The following is a 21,587-nucleotide window of genomic DNA, read 5'->3' on the forward strand; positions in this document are numbered from 1 at the left end:
TTAAAAGAAGAAGCTATTATTGACTTTTGCATTGGAATACTTAGCGCTGGGGTTACAATCTACAGCAGGGTCACATTCATTCCACACTAAATATAAAACGATGCACCCAAGGAATCCAAACTTTACTCATGGAGAGGCAGAAAGGGGCCCTTTCCCCCCAAAGTGTCGAAGACCTTACTCAACCTCCCCTGCGACTTCTGAGATTTCAGAAAACAGCAATCAGACACTGTTCATATGGGCTAGAAACTTGACACACACCCCCCCACAAAAAAAAATATGAAGTGGAAACCATCAGAAAACTGACAGAATCTGCATTCAGTACCATGCCCTATCCTGCAAAACTGTGGCTTCCCCAATGCTCTTATCTAGCCCTGGAAAGTAGGAAAACATGTCTGAAGCTCACCTGTAGATCATGCCTGGGGAGCCCGTCTGCCTGTTCGAGAATCTAGCCGGAGAGTCCGTGGTGGATTCCGGATACATGGAGCCCAGCCTCCCGGTTCCAGTTCAAGTTTTTTCAACACCCACTAAAGGAAGCAGGGAAGAGAAAGAGAGAGGAAGAACAGAGTTAGGCAATGCGTATACTAGCCCATCAGCTTACACAACAGAGGCCAAGGATTGCCATTATCTTCCCCTTGCTTCCAGGCTGTTGTCCTCCTCATGAAGGACAGGTCTCACTTTCACCCTAAGATCCACTGCATAAAATTGTATTGAACAGGCAGGGAAGCGGGGAGGAGGAAGAGGATCCCAATGAGGAGTGTAACCGTGACTGGGACAAGCTGGGGATGAAGGAGAGGTTGGTGTAGGAAGTACTCAAGGGGTGATGGGAGGATGGATAGGGGATGGGGGTCAGTGCACCAGAGCAGAGCAGCAGGACCCATCACCTGTGCCAGAGGAGCTCCTTTCTTCCCAAACACGGCAGGGTCTAAGGCAGTGTTTCCCAACCTTTTTTGGGCAAAGGCACACTTGTTTCATGAAAAAAATCTCGAGGCACACCACAGCCCCGTGACGTCAGCGCGCAGCGTCACGCCGGGAGGGACGCACAAAAGTGTAAGTTTCAATCCCCCCCCCTTGCCTTCCTTCTGTGCCAACCGCCAAAAAGCCAAGAATCGCGGGACCGCCGGCGGAGGGGGGGAGGGCGAGCGGAGGCAGCGGCGAGCCCCGTTCCTCCCCATCTGCCCCATTCCGTGCAAGGAGCGCGAACAGGTGTGAGAAGGGGGTCAAACCTGCAGGCCGGCGCCGGGGAACCTCCAAGCTTTGGGGGTGGGGGAGGAGGAGGCAGCAAAGCGAGGCAGGAAGGATCCTCGCCGCCGCCGCCCCGCCTCTCGCCGCCCGACTCGCCCGCCTCCCTCCCACGGCACACCAGGCAACGTAGTGTGCCGCGGAACACCGGTTGGGAAACACTGGTCTAAGGCATAGGGAGCAGCAAGAGGGAAGCTCCAGGAGGCTGAGACAGACAAGGGCACCCAGCCCAGCTTCCTAGATGCTCAGGTGGGGCTTGCTAGCTCTGGGAGGAAGGGTGTGATTCCTCAGCTGCAGTAGGCTCAGGACAGGTGAGGGTCACCTGCCTCGTCAAGCCCAGATGCTGCCATCAGCAGGCAAAGTACACAAGGGAAGCAGAGCTGAGCTGCTGTGTCTGTTCAACTTCCCATGTTGGTTGGACCATGGTTTGTATGGTCTTCAGGACTGTGCTTGTGTGGGACTAATCTCCATGCGCCCTGGCCCTTGGATCAGCTGCAGAGGCAGGAACCTGGTCTCACTGGACTTTCGAGCTGTTAGCCTTCCAGACTACATGCTAGCATCTGTTGTGGAACTGTACACACCAGCAAGACCTGTCGTCAGGTAACCTGTGGTTCAGGAGAAAAACAAACAAATAAACTCCCTGCATATCTAAAGCCAGTGCCTCAAGGCAAGAGTAACACTATGCCTTTCTCCCAGAAGCGCTAGGTTTCTACATGCAAGGTGTTTTGTTTTGTTTATATGGAAGAATGACACAAAAGCTATTGCTTGCATACACTCTTCTGGCAGTCTGAAGCAAGATTTTTTTCCATAATTCTAATGCCTCCATCTGCGTAACAGCCAGATTGACTTGCAGAAAAGTGCAAAGGGGTAGGCAGGTTCATTCAGCAGGAGATTTCAGCTGCTAATTACTTAACTTTATGGTTAATTTAGCCCAGCGGACGAAGTGGGGAAGTTGTGCCAGAACCATCTGTGTAGATCATGAGGAGGACTAGCGACATTGAAAGGCTGTTTGTCACTTAAAATAATAATAATTCTCAGTTCAGGAAACAGATATTCTACAAGACCCAGCTTCACTTAAAAGAAGACCTTGCTTGTTTTTGTTTTATTTTATTTTTCATTCCTGGTTGCGCATACAGCAATGCTGATTTAGCAATCAGCGGTCGACGCATCTCTTTCTGTGTTTGTTCTCTTTTTCGTTCAGATTTTGCAAGCCCTCATTCTGTACAAATGTTTCCATTTAAAAAGAATCTTCAAAAACCCACCACGTAACTCAATTCCCCGTTATTGCTAAAAACAGCGCAGCAATTGAGAATAAATTAACCAGGCAAGCAGCAGTATTGAAAAGCATGAAAGAGGTGGGTGGTTGTGTGGGTGGGTGGAGGCATGACAGGGAAAAGGATTAAAGCAGAAAAACCATTTAAGGATTGTAACAGATTTAAGGTGCCAGGAATATCAAACCAGGAAATCTGGTGGCTGGACTCGAGTGCTTCACCTGCCATATCACCACGGTAGATGGCCACAAGAGGGAGCTGCTGGTCCCTTAACTGCTCTTGAGCGCCATCGAGGTGGCTGGCTGAAGGAGGTATTGCACCCTGTCTGACTTAAGCGGGCTTTCTTTTCAGCTGACACAAAGGCCCAATAAGGATATTGTAGAGTTGGGAAAAGGTTCAGTAAAGGGCAACCAAAATGATGGAGGGGATGGATTGAGGCACCTATAAGGAAAGGTTACAGCATTTAGGGCGGGCATAGGCAAACTCGGCCCTCCAGCTTTGGGACTACAACTCCCATCATCCCTGTTAGCTAGGGGCGATGGGAGTTGTAGTCCCAAAACATCTGGAGGGCCGAGTTTGCCTATGCCTGATTTAGGGCTTTTTTGTTTGGGTCCCCAGATGTTGTTGGACTACAACTCCCATCATCTCTGAGCTCTGACCTTGCTAGCTAGGGGTGATGGGAGTTGTAGTTCAACAACATCTGGGGACCCAGAGATTGAGAAAGGTTGGTTTAGAGAAAAGAAGAGTAAAAGGAGACATAAAGCATAGAGGTCAGCTATGGAACTCCCTCCTGCAGGAGGCAGTGATTGGCACCAACTTAGGTGGTTTTAAAAGAGGATTGGGGAAATTTATGGAGGAGGATGGGGCTATCATTGGCTGCTGGTCTTGATGGGCCATTGGCTTCAACCAGGAATGTTTGGACCTCCAAACTGGGCCTCCCTCCTGGCCTGTTGGAATTGTGTTCTCCGCTAAGGCTCCGCTCATCACAAATTCTCCCAGCTCTCTCCTCCCGAGACAGCCAGGAGCCTCTGCCTCTAAAATAAGACATTGCTGAAACGAGGACAGAAAGCAGAACCCTGAGCAAAGGGGTTGGGTGACAGGAGGAGAGAGACTCCTGCCTCCAGCTGCTTCAAGGATCCTGGGTTGCGCCAAGGTGAGATCACAGGACAAAAGCAAAAACAAAAAACCTCGCGTCTTCTTCACCGGCTCATGTAGCTCAGAGAAAGATTGCAAGCCAATCTTTAGCAGCAGCAATGCACAGCTTCGAATTTCTGCAAGCAAATTTATACACGGCATCTATGGCGACACACACCCTCTCCAATTATTTTGAATTACTTAATGTATATACTGCTGAATGCCCCCCTTTTTTTGTATTGCCAGGGACATCACCCCTTCTGCTGTTCCAACTCTGTTTTTATATTCTCCAGCCTCCTTGGGACTTTCTGGTAAACACATTATTATTTAAATACATAATGATGATGATTTTCGGTTACCTGCCCCTGAGAAACCACTTTTGCTGTTTTGTCCCCAGGGGAGATGATGGGTCACTAGAAGTAGTTTTTTTAATATAATAATAATAATACTCCCAAACACTTAACATACATTATCTCTGCAAGCTTCACAACGGCCTCAAAAGGTAGGCCAGCATGAATCAATTCTTGCATGGAAATTGAATGGATAAGAGAATAGTGGCTTCTCTAAACCCACCCAGTGAGTCAGTGGTAGAGGTGAGATTCCTGACTCACATTCCGCTGTAAGACACCGGAAGGATTATTTATTTGGATCGGGTGTGAGATGTTTTATTGCATTACATTTTACTTTTCAAACTGTTAGGAGAAGAGGATGGGGGCAGAAATGGAAATGAAGGAGCTCCCCAACAAGCCCAATATTTAGCATGAATAAGCAGAGTCTTTGAAACGAAAGAAGAAATCGTGCAGCTAAGCTTGCAGCTGCCATAACACAGAGGCAGGAGAATTAGCTAACCACCCATTTTTTCTGCAGTTGTGAAAAGGAAGTGCTTTCTTCTGGGATTGAGACAGACATGAGAGGTTCCAGAAAGCAAAGCAGGAGAAAAGGATGTGGCAGCCCAGTGGCAGATAATGCTGTTCTGCAGATCTATGGTGTGGCCGCCATGAAGTTGGAGGAAGGACAGTTTTTCACCCACTCTCATAACACTGAAACTCGTGGACATCCAATGAAGCCGAGTGCTGGAAGGTTCAGGACCATGGGTAGGCAAACAAAGGCCAGGGGGCCAGATCTGGCCCAATTGCCTTCTAAATCCGGCCCGCGGATGGCCCGGGAATCAGTGTGTTTTTACATGAGTAGAATGTGTGCATCTCTGGGTTATTTGTGGGGCCTGCCTGGTGTTTTTACATGGGTAGAATGTGTGCTTTTATTTAAAATGCATCTCTGCGTTATTTGTGCGGCATAGGAATTTGTTCATTTCTTTCCTTCAAAATATAGTCCGGCCCCCCACAAGGTCTGAGGGGCAGTGGACCGGCCCCCTGCTGAAAACGTTAGCTGACCCCTGGTTTAGGACAGATAAAAGAAAGGACTTCATCACATCCTGTGGAACTCACTGCCACAGGAGGCTGGGATGACCACCTACTTGGACTGCTGTAAAAGAGGGCTAGACATATTCATGGGGGAGAGGGCTATTATCCATGGCTGCTAATCACAATGGTTATGCTCTGCCTGCATGGTCAGAGGAAGCAATGCTTACAAATACCAGTTGCTAGAAACCTCAGGAGGAGAGTGTGCTCTTGAGCCCAAATCCCGCTTGCCATCTGGTTGGCCACTGTGAGAAGACGATGCTGGACTAGATGGGCCCCCTTTGGCCTGATCCAGCAGGCTCGTCAATCCTCTGCATCTCCAAGTATGGCTGACAAAGGCACTTCTCTGCAACCTTGCCCGTTAATGTATACAGTACTGATTTAGAACCTAGGTGAACTTAAAAGAAGGACCACAGATCAGTGGGAGAGCAGGTGCTTTGCATGCAGAAGGCCCTGGTCTCAAACCCTGGCATCTCCAGGAAGGGTTGGGATTTCCCTCTGCCAGAAATCCTGGAGAGCCATTGCCAGCTTTAAGAGGGTGACCGTGCTCCTAGAGCTTCTGAAAGCATGGCCCCCCAAGGAGGCCACCACCCATGCCCCTAGCTACTAACATGCCCCTTTAAGATCAACTGGAGACACAAATGGTATCAGACCAACAGCACCTACGTATCGTGTTACACTATGGGTTAAAGCCACACGGTTTACGGAAATCAACCACCAAGCAGGAATTGAACTGACAGCAGATTGATCAGGGTATAATAATAACCCACTGTCAATCAACAACATGTAAACAATAAACACACACACACACACACACACACACACACACATTATCATTAACCAGGCAGCAGGTGAAAAGGAAAGGAATGATGATGAGACTGACTTATCGGAAACTGAACTCTGGAATGCAAATGAATTGCAAGTAACTGGGATATTAGGACATTATAAACACACACATAGGTAAAGGTAAAGGGACCCCTGACCATTAGGTCCAGTCGTGACCGACTCTGGGGTTGCGGTGCTCATCTCACTTTATTGGCCAAGGGAGCTGGTGTACATGTGGGGGTCATGTGGCCAGTATGACAAAGCTGCTTCTGGCGAACCAGAGCAGCGCACGGAAACGCCGTTTACCTTCCCGCCAGAGCGGTACCTATTTATCTACTTGCACTTTGACGTGCTTTCGAACTGCTAGGTTGGCAGGAGCAGGGACCGAGCAACGGGAGCTCACACCGTTGCGGGGATTCGAACTCCCAACCTTCTGATCAGCAAGCCCTAGGCTCTGTGGTTTAACCCACAGCGCCACCCACGTCCCTCTCCAAGCACACACATACACACACAAAATACCGGTAAGCACTTCGGTGTAGTATAACTGAAAGGACTTGGGGATAACTTCATGGGTGCCTTTTTTATAAAGAAATTTTTGAATATAAGAGTAACCAGTCTAAGCGCAAGTCAACAGAGCATGAGGCTTGTGCATCGTGACCTAGTGCTTGATTTGACCCACCTGAGGGGTGCTGGGCAATTTAATGCTGCAACCCAGAGAGGGAATCTAAAGCAGCCTTGGCCCCACTTTTGAGCTGCAATATGAACAGCAGACTACATTGCAAGGCCATCGTAAGTGATTCTGTTGTAAACTGGAAGGTGTGCAGAGGAGGGTGACCAGAATGATCAAGGGTCCGGAAGCTAAGGCCTGTGAGGAATGGTTGAGGGAGCTGGGAATGTTCAGCCTAGAGAAGAGAAGACAGAGAGGTGATATGATGGCCACCTTCAAATATCGGAAAGGATGTCACAAGGAAGATTGCTTTCCACTGCTCTGGAGGGTACGTCCCGAACTGGCGGATTCAAATTACAAAAAAGGAGATTACGGCTAAACATTAGGAGGCACTTTCTGATGGCAAGAGTTGTTTGACAGGGGAACTGACTCCCTCGGAAGGTGATGGACCCTCCTTCACTGGAGGCTGTTAAGCAGAGGTTTGATGGGCATCTGTCAGGGATTCTTTAGCTGTGATTCCTGCATTGCAGAGGGTGGGACTAAATGAACCTTGGAGGTTCCAGCCTACAGGGCAATTCTACGGTTCTATTATTCTACTCTATCTCAGAAGAATCCTCGAACATGTAATATGGGCATAAGTGTGGACTACAATGCGGGATTATTATTATACTTTGTCTCAGGGGCCCAAATAACTTGGCTGGTCTTGGGTTTCATATACTTGGGGTGCAGCTCCTGGCAGCAAAACCGCCTGGCTCTGCTAGTGGCTTATAGGAGGCCCATGAGTATGCAATAGATGACTGAGCAGCAGCTTCCAAATTCTGCACTTTCAGAGGCTCCTTCACACATTGAAACTCCAACTCAGCAGGATGAGTCATTCTGCTTTCATTCTAAATACTGTTTTTATAACATTGTAAGATTTCTTTTTCTTTTACAGGCTTCCTTTTTTATTGCGCGTTCATGATGGTTTCCTGCTTTCGAAACCATTTGCACCCGTTAAAAGTTCCAGGGCAAAAACGCTGCTCCATTTCCAATCATTGCACGCCGTATACCACCCTGCCAAAATCCTGTAACATTTTTTTTTTTTTTACAGCATGAATGCTCTGGTTCGTTTATTGCCCTGAATTTAGTTGTGTAGGATGAGAGGTGCCCTTTGAGATGGCACAATAATGTGCTTACACTGGGGCAGGATCACAGAGCAACTATTAAAGAAGAATGACGTACCAAAGCCAACACCATTTCCTGTGCCAACACCATTTCTGTATTGCAATGCAATATGTGAAAACCAATAAAAAAAGCAAAGAAGAAGAAGAATGACGTGTAGTTGGTCCAGTATAAACCTACTGCTAGTATTGCATTCATGAATGGTGGTAGAATATAGTAAAGGTAGCGGACTTCCGGTGGAGCGCGATGTCGTTGCAAGCGGGGATTTTTCCGTGAGGAGAATCCCGGGCTATTTTGGAGGTTTAAGGGGTGCTACAGGGCGCGGTGGCCCCCCAAATACCCCCTGGTGGGTGTCCAGAGGGTCAAGATCCCAGCGGGACCAGGAGCGATCAGCCCGGCCGTCAGGTAGCCTCGAAAGAGGCGAAGAGAACGGCGGAGCCGATCGGCGGTCGAGGGAAGCCATTATCTGCCTCCAAATAGCGAAGCCCCGAGCTTGCCGAAGAAGCGCTACGCTCTCAAAACCAAAGAAATCCGGCTCCAAGCAAGGTAAAATCAGGAGATAAAAAATAAGGGAGTCCTGGAGCGTAAGGAGAGGTGTGCGGAGCTCAGCTGTCAGCCGAAATCAGCTCCGACACAGCATTAACTACAGGGCTGAGGAAAGTGAAAGTGAGTCGCCCTAGCGGAAGCCGTTTTTTCCCCTTTTCTGAACTCTGCTAAAAAGTAACTTTCTAGGAAGATACATTATATTAAAGATACTACTTCAGTGAAAGGGGGACAGAAGATTAATTGTTGCAAGCTGCAGTTCTGGGTGCAACGGAGGGTGTGAGTGATAAGAAGGAGCGCTTCTCTACTTTCACTTAAGAACAAAGGGGACAGCGGAACGGAAGAGAAGGCTCCGACGCCATTAAGATATTTCAAGCGTTCACGTACTGACACAGCAGTCTAATACATTTGAGTATTATTACTTGACTGGTACAAGCCGTCTTTTTTTTTTTCTATATAGATATTTCCTCCTTCGCTTTTTTCCCCCTTCTTTTACATAGTTTTTTTTCCTCACGGATTGGCTTTTTTCTGGATTCTGGGGGTATGGAGACTGACAGAGACTGATACATTTTGTTACACCTTCTGCTCCATTTTTTTTCTTTTCTCTCTCACTGAAGATAACGCCACACTATTACCCCTAGGAGTCAAAGAGAGACTGCACAAATCTTCTCCTTCTCTTTCCCTGGGGAGTTTTGTTTTATACTCCTTTTTGAAGGGTTTTGATGGCAGATTACTGGATTTAAACCTAATATTGGATATTTAAATTTTAGTAACTCTCACGGAACGTCTAACTGCTCTACTGTTTATAACAAGTGAAGAGGGCCTGGAAAACAGCTTTCCTGCTATTTCCCAACAGAACTTGGAGAACCAACCCTCAACTGGAAGGACAAATACTTTATTTCCTTTTCTCTTGTCTGATTAGACCCCACTAAGAGAACAACTTTACAAAAAGGATTAGCCTGAGTGGAGGCAAGAAGATCACAGTCGTAAATTTAAGTAACTGTATAATTTGTAACAAGTGAAGAGGGTCTTGTAAATAGTCTTCTTGCTATTTTCCAACGGAACTTGGAGAACTAACCTCCAACTGGACGGACAAATACCTTATTTCTCTTTCTCTTGTCTGACTAGATCCCACTAAGAGAACAATTTCACAAAAAGGATTAGCCTGAGTGGAGGCAAGAAGATCACAGTCGACCCTTATGAACATTTGGTGATAAATATAGGTTACAAAGACTATACAAATTTGAATAACTGTATAATTTATATTAACTGCGGAGTAACGGGGAAAGGGTAAAACTGATAAATTTGATAAACCTCGGAGGGTGGGGGGAGTGGTAGGGGTTTGACAAGAGGTTGCTGTTGAGCGGAAAATAACTGGGTAAAATGTCAAATCCAACAAAGAAAGGGGTGGATGGTGGGACACCCGCCGAGAGGAAAGGATCTAAACAAGAGACAGATTTTAAGGCAGACATTTTAAGGATGTTTGCGGAAATTAGGCAGAGTGAAAAGAACTTAGAGTCTAGATTAGAACAAGTGGATAATAAGATTGGAAAAATGGATAAAAAAATGGATGAAACAGTAAATGAGCTGAAAGGGCAAATAAAAGAAGCGTTCAGAAGAACGCAATCTGTAGAAGAGGGACTGAAGAAGACAAAATTAGAAATAAAAGAGGTCAAACGGGAGGAAGAGAAATTAAAAGTTGAAATATTGGAACTAAATAAAGCTCAGGAAGAGATGAAGGATGTAATTGCGATGAATGAACTCCGGCAGCGGGAGGTGAATCTGAGATTCAGAGCGGTACCAGAAACTCAAGGAGAAAACATTAAAGATAAGTTGATAATAGAATTGGCAAAATGGCTAGAATTGCCTACAGAAGAAATGGCAAAGGCGGTACAAAATGCATTTAGAATGAAAGTGAAAACAACTAAAGCAAAAAGATTTACAGGGGATTGCCTGATCACATTTAGAGATAGACATATGAGAAATATGATCTTACAGAGGAACAGAGAAAAAAGATTGAACATAGATGGGAACTTCATTATTATTTTTAAAGATATACCGATTAGATTGCTTAAGCGAAGAGACCCTTATAAACTGTTGATTCAGACGTTGAAGAGAAACAACATTGAGTTCAGGTGGGAGTTCCCAGAAGGAATTTCATTCATGTACAGGGGCAAGAGGCATAGATTGACAAATCCAGAGGAAACCGGGAAATTTTTGAGGAAATACAAAGAACTAAAAACAGACCAGGAGGAATCTAAAGGAGCAGAAGGAAGAACACCAGGAGAACAAAAACCAGAAGAGGAGGAAGGAGAGAACGGCAAGACAACGGAAGAAGAGGAAGACGAAGAAGGAGAGACTGATAAATTATAGGAAAACAACCAAATCTTACTTAAATTAAGACACCATGGCGTTAAAAATTTGGAATTGGAACATAAATGGGATGAACGAAAAAAGGAAGAGGAATAAAATCGAACAGTTCCTAAAAAAGAGAAACTTAGATATCATCTGCCTACAAGAGACACACGTAGCCAGAAGACACAAAAAAATATTAATCAACAAAAGATTGGGAAACGAATTCGTATCTTTGGATAAGGTGAAAAAAAGAGGAGTGGTTATATATATTAGAAATCAAATTGAAGCCCAACAAATTTTTAAAGACGAAGAGGGGAGGATAATAGCGGTTAGAATCAACTGGCAAGGAGAAAAATTGATAATAGTCGGGATCTATGCACCGAATGGAAATAAGACAGAATTCTTCAGAGTTTTAGAAGAAAAACTATTTGAATATGCAGACCAGAAAATCATCTTAATGGGTGACATGAATGGAGTGATCTCATCAGAAATGGACAGACTTAGGGAAGGAACAAGTAAAGATGGAAAATTACCAAAATCTTTTTTTTCAATGATAAAAAGTTGTAATTTGATAGACATCTGGCGATTTAAGCACCCACTAGAAAAACAATTTACGTACTACTCCGAACCAAATCAGTCAATGTCTAGGATAGACCAGATCTGGATCTCAAGCGAATTGACAGTAAGAACACAGCAGATAGAAATTCAACCGAAAGTAATCTCTGATCACAACCCAATAGAATTTGAATTAAGAAGCCTTGAAGAAAGAACTTTCAGATGGAGAATGAAAGATTACCTCTTAGATGACCAGAAAATAGTTGAAAAAGCACAAAAAAAACTAACAGAATATTTTGTAGATAACTGTGACAAAGGTACAGAGGCTAAAGTAGTGTGGGACGCCAGCAAGGCAGTAATGAGAGGATTCTTCATTCAGCAAAATACAATTAAAAATAAAAATAGAGAAAAAGGAACAAAAGAAATTTTGGATCAAATAATGGTAAATGAACAAAAACTAATTAAAAAACCAAACAATGGGAAGATAAAAGAAAGGATCAAAGCCCTACAAGCACAGTTTGCTATCATAATTAATAGAGAAGTAGAATGGAATATAAAGAAATTGAGACAGGAAAATTTTGAATTTGCGAATAAATCAGGAAAATGGCTTGCATGGCAATTAAAAAAAAGGAAAGAACAGAGCACAATAAACAAGATTATAGTAGAAGGAGAAGAGGTAACCAACCCGAAGGGAATCAGAAAGGGGTTTTTGGATTACTACAGAAGACTTTACAAAAAAGGAGAAAGAAATAATCTGAGGAAGATAGAGAGATATCTAAGAGATAAAAAGGTGCAAAAGATCCCGACTAGAAAAAAAGAGCAATTGAATACCCCAATTGAGATAGAGGAGATAAGAGAGGCGATTAAGGAATTAAAAAGGGGGAAAGCTCCAGGACCGGATGGATTCACCGCCTGTTACTATAAAGAAATGGAATCTATTTTAGTAACGCCACTGAAAGAAGTGATGAACAACATCTTAAGAAAAGGAGAAATCCCGGAAACATGGAAGGAGGCATTCATCACTTTTATCCCAAAACAGGACTCAGATTCAACCCAAGTCAAAAACTACAGGCCGATTTCACTCCTCAACTCAGACTACAAGATATTTGCTGCGATCCTTGCAAAGAGGATGAAAAAGATCTTATCAGGAATTATACACAAAGATCAGGCGGGCTTCCTTCCAAACAGACAGATGAAGGACAATATAAGAAATATAATCAATATGATGGAATACCTGTCTGTTAGGATTGACAAACAAGCTACAATGATGTTTGTCGATGCCGAAAAGGCATTCGACAACATATCATGGGACTTCATGCTGAGGAACTTGGAACATATGGAAATTGGTAAAGAGTTTTTTAACGGAATAAAAGCAATTTACACAGAACAAAAAGCCAAATTAATCATAAACAATGTAGTCACAGAAGAAATAAGGATACAAAAGGGAACAAGACAGGGGTGCCCGCTCTCACCGCTACTTTTTATAACGGTATTAGAAGTTCTTTTGAATTCGATTAGACAAAACAAGAAAATAAAGGGGGTGACACTTGGTCAGAACGAATATAAGATCAAAGCGTTCGCAGATGACTTGGTAATAATGATTGAAGAACCAATAAATACGGTAAAGGAGGTTTTGGAGGAAATGGAACAGTTTGGAAGTGTGACAGGTTTCAAATTAAATAGGGAAAAAACAAAAATGATTGTGAAGAATATGGATCAAGACCAAATAGAAATAATGCAACAACAAACACAAATAGAGGTGGTTAAAAAGGTGAAATACCTGGGAATATGGATAACTCCCAAGAATATAGACTTATTTAAAAACAACTACGAACCAGCGTGGAAGGAAATAAAAAGGGACATGGAGGTGTGGGGGAGGTTGAAATTGTCATTTTGGGGAAGGATCTCCACGATCAAAATGAATGTCCTTCCAAAGATATTATTTTTATTTCAGAGTATCCCTATAATTAAAGGGAATAAGATCTTTAAAGAGTGGCAGAGAGTGATCTCTAGGTACATCTGGCAGGGCAAAAAACCGAGAATCCAATTTAAATTATTAACAGACCTAAAAGAAAGAGGAGGCTTTGCCCTGCCAGATCTGAAACTGTATTATGAGGCATCATGTCTCTGCTGGGTGAAGGAGTGGATTAAGCTAGAGAATAACAAATTGTTGGACTTAGAGGGATACGAAAATAGATTTGGATGGCATGCCTATCTATGGCAGGAGAAAAAGAGAGTCCATAAAGGCTTCGAGAACCACATCCTCCGAGGTCCCTTAATAGAGGTCTGGGACAGGTATAAAAATCTATTAGAACCTAGAACACCACGTTGGCTATCACCTCTAGAAGTCATGAGTGTAAAGGGAATCAATATGAGAAATACTTGGATAACATATGGCCAATTGCTATTTAAAGAGGGGGGAAAGTGGAAAATAAAACCGTATGAGCAGGTAAAAGAACATGTATATGATTGGCTGCACTACTTCCAAATAAATGAGATGTTTAAGAAAGATGCTAAAGATCGAGGCTTTGCGGATAAGGAATCGAAATTTCAAAGTGAGATTATTGATAACGATGGCAAAAATTTATCTAAAATGTATAAGCTGTTGTTACATTGGAATCTGGAAGACGAAGAAGTTAAGTCGGTGATGATCAGCTGGGCCAGGGATGTGGGTCATAATATACAATTCGAAGATTGGGAGAAACTGTGGAACGAGGGATTAAAATTCACTGCTTGTATGACGTTAAAAGAAAACACGATGAAGATGTTTTATAGATGGTACATGACGCCGGTAAAACTGGCAAAAATGTACAAGACATGCAATCGGTGCTGGAAATGCAGGGATAAAGAGGGCACTTTCTTCCATTTGTGGTGGGATTGTAAGAAAGTGAAAGACTTCTGGGAGAAAATATACAATGAGTTAAAGAAGATTTTAAAATACACATTCACGAAAAAACCAGAAGTCTTTCTGTTGGGAATGGTAGGAAACGAGATAAAAAGGGAAGACTGCAAATTCTTTAGATACGCAATTACAGCTGCAAGAGTGTTGCTGGCCCAGAGTTGGAAACAGCAAGAAATACCGACCATAGAAGAGTGGAGAATAAAATTGTTAGATTACGCAGAGCTAGACAAATTGACAGGAAAGATCAGATACTTAAGAGACCAAAAGTTCATCGAGAACTGGGGGAAATTTGTGGAATATCTGGAATGTTTAAGTGAAGGACAGATGACGCTTAAGGGATTTAAAGAAGCTCTGTAAGAAAAGTAAGAAGTATTGTCTAAAGGGAATAAGAAAAAAAGAGATAAATAATGTCAATACAAATTTGAGAAATGTGTAATTAGAACTACGACTATGAATGATTTACGGAACAGTTGAGGGAAGTCTAAAAGAGAAATAAGTAATGGAAAAGATGTAAAACTTATGCATTTTATTTTGTATTATTTGTGGATTAATAAAAATTATATGCAAAAAAAAAAAAAGAATATAGTAAAGGTAAAGGGACATCTGACCATTAGGTCCAGTCGTGACCGACTCTGGGGTTGCGGCGTTCATCTCGCTTTATTGGTCGAGGGAGCCAGCGTACAGCTTCCGGGTCATGTGGCCAGCATGACTAAACCGCTTCTGGCGAACCAGAGCAGCGCACAGAAACACCGTTTACCTTCCCGCCGGAGTGGTACCTATTTATCTACTTGCACTTTGACGTGCTTTCGAACTGCTAGGTTGGCAGGAGCAGGGACCAAGCAACGGGAGCTTACCCCGTCACAGGGATTCGAACCACTGACCTTCTGATCGGCAAGTCCTAGGCTCTGTGGTTTAACCCACAGTGCCACCCGCATCACTTGGTGGCAGAATATATCCCCCCCCCAAAAAAAACACACATCTGGAGGGGCCACACTTCATAGTGTTAAGTTTTGTTTGTATCAATGTATTGGTAAACCGCACAGGGGACCTTTTCAGAATGCAAGGAGAGCTTGCTGGATCAGGCCAACGGCCCATCTAGTCCAGCCTCCTGTTCTTACAGTGGCTGACCAGATGCCTGGAGGAAGCCCACAAGCAGGATTCGAACACAAGACTCCTCTCTCTTCCTGTGGTTTCCAGCAGCTGGTATTTAGGAGCATTGCTGCCTCCAGTTGTGGAGGCCGAGCAGAGCCTGTTGGAAGTTTCAAGACAGATAAAAGAAAGGACTTCTTCATGCAGGGCATATTAAAACTATGGCACAGAGATGGCTGCCAACGTGGATGGCTTGAAAAGAAGACTGGATAAAGTCAATGACTAGTCTCTACAGTGGCTATGTTCTGCCTCTATGGTTGCTTTGCCACCCGGAAAGTAAACCATTCTGTATCTACACAAAAAAACACACACTCTGTCCATGAGAATTTCACCCAAATTTTATCTGGCCCCTGCTCATTTTCGAACACTATTATACTAGTATTATTGCTATAATTCATATTTGTATACTGCCCTATTTCCGCAGGTCTCGGGGCGGTTCACAACATAAAATCGCAACATAAAAATACAAAATATATAATAGAAATAAAAACAAGGACAAGCCAATAACCCCAACACATTTATTTTCTCATTATTATTTATACCCTGCCCATCCGACATATATAAAAACATAATAAAACTACACAGGGCTGCCTTCAGGTGTCTTCTAAAGGTTGGATAGTTACTTATTGCCTTGGCTCAGGGGTCACGTAACTCCATACCCTCCAAGCTTTCTCTGATGAAAATAGGGACGTCCTAAGGAAAAGCGGGACATTCCGGGATCAAATCAGAAACCAGGACGGCTTCTGTAAATCCAGGACTGTCCCTGGAAAATAGGGGCACTTGGAGGGCCTGTGTTTATTATTTATTTATGAAAATAATTAGATACCACTGTTCTTAAAAGGGGGAGGGGGCGAGGAATCTAAGCAGTTTACAACCAGCCATTAGTTTCCTGCGCATTAAGTATGAATGGTGGGTAAAGTTTGCCCCTGCTGACCCGGGAGCTTCAAGTTTCTCAGCATCCTGATTTTAAGGCCATTACGACCAGCTTCAGTTTCATCAGGTTAAAAGCTTCTGCCAAAGAAATCCAGCACGGCTACAGCTCCCTCAGAGAGAGGGGTCTTTAGGCCAAGGAGAGGGAGTGGCGAAGACGCTCTGGATTGAAAGGCGTCATGGAAAAAGAGGCTCACAGATACAGTGTTCTCCCTGAGTTCACTCCAGGATAGGGACATATTGTTGCACAAACTGCAATCTCCAAGTGGCGAGTGTTTCTTGGAATGAAGGTTGGCGGAGACCGTGGTGTCTTTAGTATGAATGGTTTTATTTGCACATATACAGAAGCCGAACATTGGAGGGATGGGCTCACAGCTTTAATACCTCCAACCGACTTTGCTTTCTCATTCAGTTTCCAGAGAACCACCAAGTCACAGTTCTTTGGGTCCAGTACAGAGCAAGGCCTGCCCTCCATCTTCCAACATCAACCAAAAATCACACACGGAACATCTGGCAATTGTTCTTCACCTTATGAGGAGATGTCACTTCCCATTAGGTGGGGAGAATTACCCCCCCCCAATTATCTCCATGGCAACAGATCAACATCTTTCTAATGTAAATGGCAGTACTGAACTGGCCTGGGTCTGCCTGGTTTGCTCTTATAGATTCTACTGTCACCTACGCAGGGTCACAGGTTTGGAAGGGACCCACGGGCACCATCCAGACTGACCCTCCAAAACTTAAAACACTATGAATCTGTCTAATATCAGTCTATTTGATCTACTCTTGACTGCCAAAAATTCTTTCCCAGCCCGAAACTTGGAGATGCCTTGCTCTGCTGTGGAAAACAAGATCGTCTTGAGATGACCATGCTGTAAGATCTGGACTCCCTCTATCTAAATTCAGGTGTAAATAGGTGACTAAATCGTATTTCCTTAAAGCTACAACAGCCTCTGCCGTGTCTTCAATTCTTCAAAGGAGCACAGACCCTGCTTGGCAGAGATTGGGATATTGTTTGGGGTATTTTTCAAGAGAGAAACTGGAACAGTGGTACCTCGGGTTACATATGCTTCAGGTTACAGACTCCGCTAACACAAAAATAGTACCTCGGGTTAAAAACTTTGCTTCAGGATGAGAACAGAAATTGTGCTCCGGCGGCGTGGCGGCAGCGGGAGGCCCCATTAGCTAAAGTGGTGCTTCAGGTTAAGAATAGTTTCAGGTTAAGAACGGACATCCGGAACAAATTAAGTTCTTAACCCGAAGTACCACTGTACTCACCCAAACCATCTCCTTTCCAAGGGAGAAGAGAGTGGTGGGAAGGGATGAGTTAGGGACTTTGGAGAAGACCCCTGCCCAGGCCCATGCAGAACTTGTATGAGGCTTGGGGCAGGAGTCCTTGTTCAGCTGGCACGGGGCGTTCTTGGCATGGCAGTGTAATTCTGGCAGGCCCCTGCTGGCGCCCACCTCTCCCCAGCTGGCTTAGCCCTCTGAGGTCATGGGTAAATGTACTCAGCTGCCCTCCTGTCTCTGCATGGGTCTTGCCCCTGTCCCAAACCTTAACCGCCTCTAAGATTCAGCCGCTTGCATATAAATGAAGCCTGATTCCTTCTGCCAAAGGTCCTATCCCAGCAGAGTTTCCCAAGGCAACAAATATGGAGACAAAAGCATGCTCACTGCTAGCCATTTTTATATTCTGACCCTAGCGGGGAAGAGGCTGGCATGGAGATAAGTCAGCATCCAATTCAACGCCATCCAGACTTTTTGGGAGTTTACCTCCTACACAGGATGTGAATACTTAATGCAATTCCTCGCTCACGGGAGGAAACTTAACAAAGGTATTAGAATCTTTTCTTTGCCAGCTGAATGGGAGCCAGCAGTGTGATGCTGCTGCTAAACAAGCTAATGCAATCTTCGCTGCATTAACAGAAGCAGAGTGTCCAGCTCACAAGGAGTAATAATTCCACTTTGTTCTGTCCTGGTCAGGCTGCATTCTGGAGGGCTGTGCCCAGCTCTGGGCAACGTATTTTAAGAAAGATATTGACAATATACAGTGGTACCTCGGGTTAGAGACGCTTCAGGTTACAGACACTTCAGGTTATAGACTCCGCAAGAAATAGTACCTCGGATTAAGAACAGAAATTGTGCAGCAGCAGCATGGTAGCAGCGGGAGGCCCCATTAGCAATATGGTACCTCAGGTTAAGAACAGTTTCAGGTTAAGAACGGACCTCCAGAACGAATTAAGTTCTTAACCCGAGGTACCACTGTACTGCATGTTCTTTGAGTGGGGATTGGGGGGCGGTTGGTCAGGCAGGACAGAGGGGGGAATAAGAAGATCAGAATGGATCAGGTCAATGGTCCAGCATCCTGTTCTCAAAGTGGCCAACCAGAAGCCCCAGTGGGAAACCTGCAAGCTGGACCCGAGCCCAAGAGCCCTCTCCTCTCTTGCAGTTTTCAGCAACTGGTATTCAGAAGCATTGTTGCCTCTGACAGTGGGGGCAGAGCATAAACATCATGGCTAATAGCCATCGATAGCCCTCTGCTCAAGGAACTTGTTAATCCTCTTTTAAAGCCAACACTAGAACTTGTGGACCTGAATGTTGGAAGATTCAGGACAGACAAAAGTAAGTGCTTCTCCGTGCAGCACCTAGTTTAAACTATGGAACTCGCTGCCACAGGAGGCAGTGATGGTCATCCACTTGGATGGTGGACAGTAGTAGTCATGATGGCTATGCTCTGCCTACACAGCTGGATGCAGCAATGCTTCTGAATACCAGTGCTGGAAACTACAGGAGGGGAGAGGGTTCTTGGGCTTGAATCCTGCTTATGGGGGAATCTGCTTGGCCAGTGTGAGAACAGGATGCTGGACTAGATGGGCCATTGGCCTGATCCAGTAAGCTCTTTTTATGTTATGTTCACTTTCTTCATATCTCTAAAATGCCACTGAATAATTAGGACACTCTCTCCTCCCTACAGCACCTTATTTTATCCTCACGGTTGCTTTTGCTCTTGAATATTAGAGGGCTGGTGGGGAAATTGTTGTCTTTCTACTGGTACCCAACAGAATTATCCCATCCTCCCGGCTAAGAGGCTAACTGTGTAATTGAAATGTCACTAGGCAGAAATTTCTCTTGCATGCACCGATGTTCCATCGCAAACTCATTTTCTCTGAGCTGAGAAATGGTGGGACGTCAAGCCAAGCCAAAAATATCTAGCAGAAGCTGGGAATTACAGAAGCATGAATTTTAATAAGTGGGAAGAAAAGCTGCTGGGCACATCAGGAAGTCATCGCTCCTTGACTGTGGCCAGAGTGTTGGCAACAACTGCAGCTTACAGAAGGAAGTTCACACGGAGCTCAGAGCACTGGTCTATCTAGCAGCCTCCTCTAGCCCCTTTTTCAGAACCCCTCCAGTTAGCAAAAAGCAAACAAAGGGATGCACACCACCCATCACACAGAATTTAGAAAGTCCCAGGTTGAGTTCCTGGCAGCTCTAGGTAGGGCTGGGAAAGCCCCATCCGAAAACCTGGAGAGCCACTGCCTGTCCATGCAGCCAGTACTAAGATATACAGAGGGCTGCTTTTACACTGTAGAAAGGAGTTTCCTATCTTTCATATTGTGCTGTGATTAAAACAGCCAACAGCGCTCAAAACTAAAATTGGGTACTGAAACGAAACAGGCAGACCTTAGCAGATATATGGCAACATGCGAATTCCACAGTCCCAAACTGGAAATTGCTCTTTTCCTGTTTTTGTTGGCGCAGTCACTCCCCGCAGCTCCCCACTGCCCTGCCTGCACCCTAAACTGGTCCCACTGAGCGCTCTGCCATCAGCCTCTCTCAAAGTGGTGCACTGTGACGTCCGCTGCCCGTCCGCAATCAGGGCCACCAACCCTGCTCAGCAGTTCCCTTCGCCGCTGCCTTGCGTTACAGAACCCTAGCTGTTCCCCATCCTATCCTTTTCCTTTCAAAGTGCAATTAATTTCAGGGCAGAGACGAAACACTTGTGCCTGACAGATCACCCTCCTCCCAGATGCACTGCAGGTGATGTTCAGGCAGCTGCGTCTCCCCCCCACCGATTGATTTCAACCCAGTCCTTTCTTCACTTCCACCCTCAGCTTTTGGCAGCACCGGAGGAAAACCACAAGAGAGCAGAGAGAACAAAGGGCAGAGGAGAATCTGTGTGCTAAAATGTCCCCTTCCTTTAAAAAAACCCCCACAAACAAAACAAAACAAAACAGAATCCACTTTGTTTTCCTTGCACCAGAAAAAGGGGCAGCCTAGTTTTTCTAGCTAGATACCATGGAAACGGCTATGCCGATTAACTGGTCAACCTAGAAACACACGGGGCCGGGAATTAACCGCAAACTATGTGCTGCACCAAAGGAGAGATTTCTTCTGCCAGTGGCAGCACATGGGTCCCGCATTCCACCTCTTCAATGGTCCTAAAAGAATGTGGGGCTTGATGCTGCAAGGAACATAGACTGCAGAAAATAATGGAGGAAGGAGTTAATAACAGCTATTTGTGGTACCATGGGGGAAGGACTTTACGGGGGCACTCCAGGGAATGTGTGTGTGTCTGTCCACAAGTGCATGTTTTGGAGAAAGCAAAAGAAAACACGTTAAAGAGCAAAACCACTACCTCCCCCTCCCCAAATCCATTAAGTCCCAGAGTCTAAAATAAGCCAAGTCCACTATTTGGGTTCTGCCTTTTGTAGTATTTCAAAGAGGCCAGCCTCCTCTGCCTATTTGGTTGCTTCCTAGAAGCCCCACAGAGGCTGCAGCCCTCTATACATGCTTCCAGGGGAGCAAGTTCCCTTGAACCCAACGGGACACGCTCTTTCTGATGAAACATGCATAGGATTTCCCAAGAGCCCAGCAAAAGCACCCGGGCACACACCGGCTTCCTGTCGCCCTGCATCTGCCGGAGAGAGGAGTGAGCTCAAGGAGAAATCGTCGCCTGCAGCAAAGAAAGGAAATTGGGGAGGCGGGCGGAGGAGAGAGCTTCCAAAACAGGGGAGGGAGAGAGGTCACCCCAGAAGTCAAAGGGAATAAGAGAGAGACAGAGAGGGGAAAAAACAACGCACCTACCTTAGATGTTGTCGCTTCTTTTCTAGACCGGCAGTCAAGAAAAAAAGCAAGCGGCAAAGTAAAGGAGACGCGGGCGATGGATCTAGCAAGCAGGCATGGTGGAAAAAATGAAATAAGCCAGACGGCTGGATGGACGAGCAATTGGGGAGGGGGGAGGGCAGGGCAAAAAAAAGAACAGAGAAAGGTGTTCTCTTTCTACCCCATTCCTTTCCAGGTTCTAGACAGGCCACTTATTTATTTATTTAGTATGGGCAGAGAGAGAGAGAGAGAGAGACACGAGCCGAAATCCATTTGGCAGTGCGTGGGCAAGAGAGATGCAGCCCCCTCCCTTCCCTCTCTCTCACTGCCGCAAC

General features: G+C 45.0%; 1 protein-coding gene across 6 annotated transcripts in view; it reads right to left on the reverse strand.

Moving 5' to 3' along the window:
• Positions 1-21,587, reverse strand: part of KCNAB2 (potassium voltage-gated channel subfamily A regulatory beta subunit 2) — a 106,368-nt gene that overhangs the window by 66,146 nt on the left and 18,635 nt on the right. For 5 of the 6 annotated variants that reach the window (XM_081923752.1, XM_081923750.1, XM_081923751.1 and 2 more), the window contains exon 2: positions 404-524. In XM_081923752.1, the coding sequence (XP_081779878.1) occupies positions 404-480 (77 nt within the window). In that variant the 5' untranslated portion in view covers positions 481-524. Of the gene's footprint in view, positions 1-403; positions 525-21,234; positions 21,575-21,587 lie in introns of those variants that run through there. The other variant, XM_081923748.1, reaches the window with a different exon arrangement.

Source organism: Podarcis melisellensis (genome assembly GCF_964234715.1).
Source record: "Podarcis melisellensis genome assembly, chromosome: 8".
NCBI lineage: Eukaryota > Metazoa > Chordata > Lepidosauria > Squamata > Lacertidae > Podarcis > Podarcis melisellensis.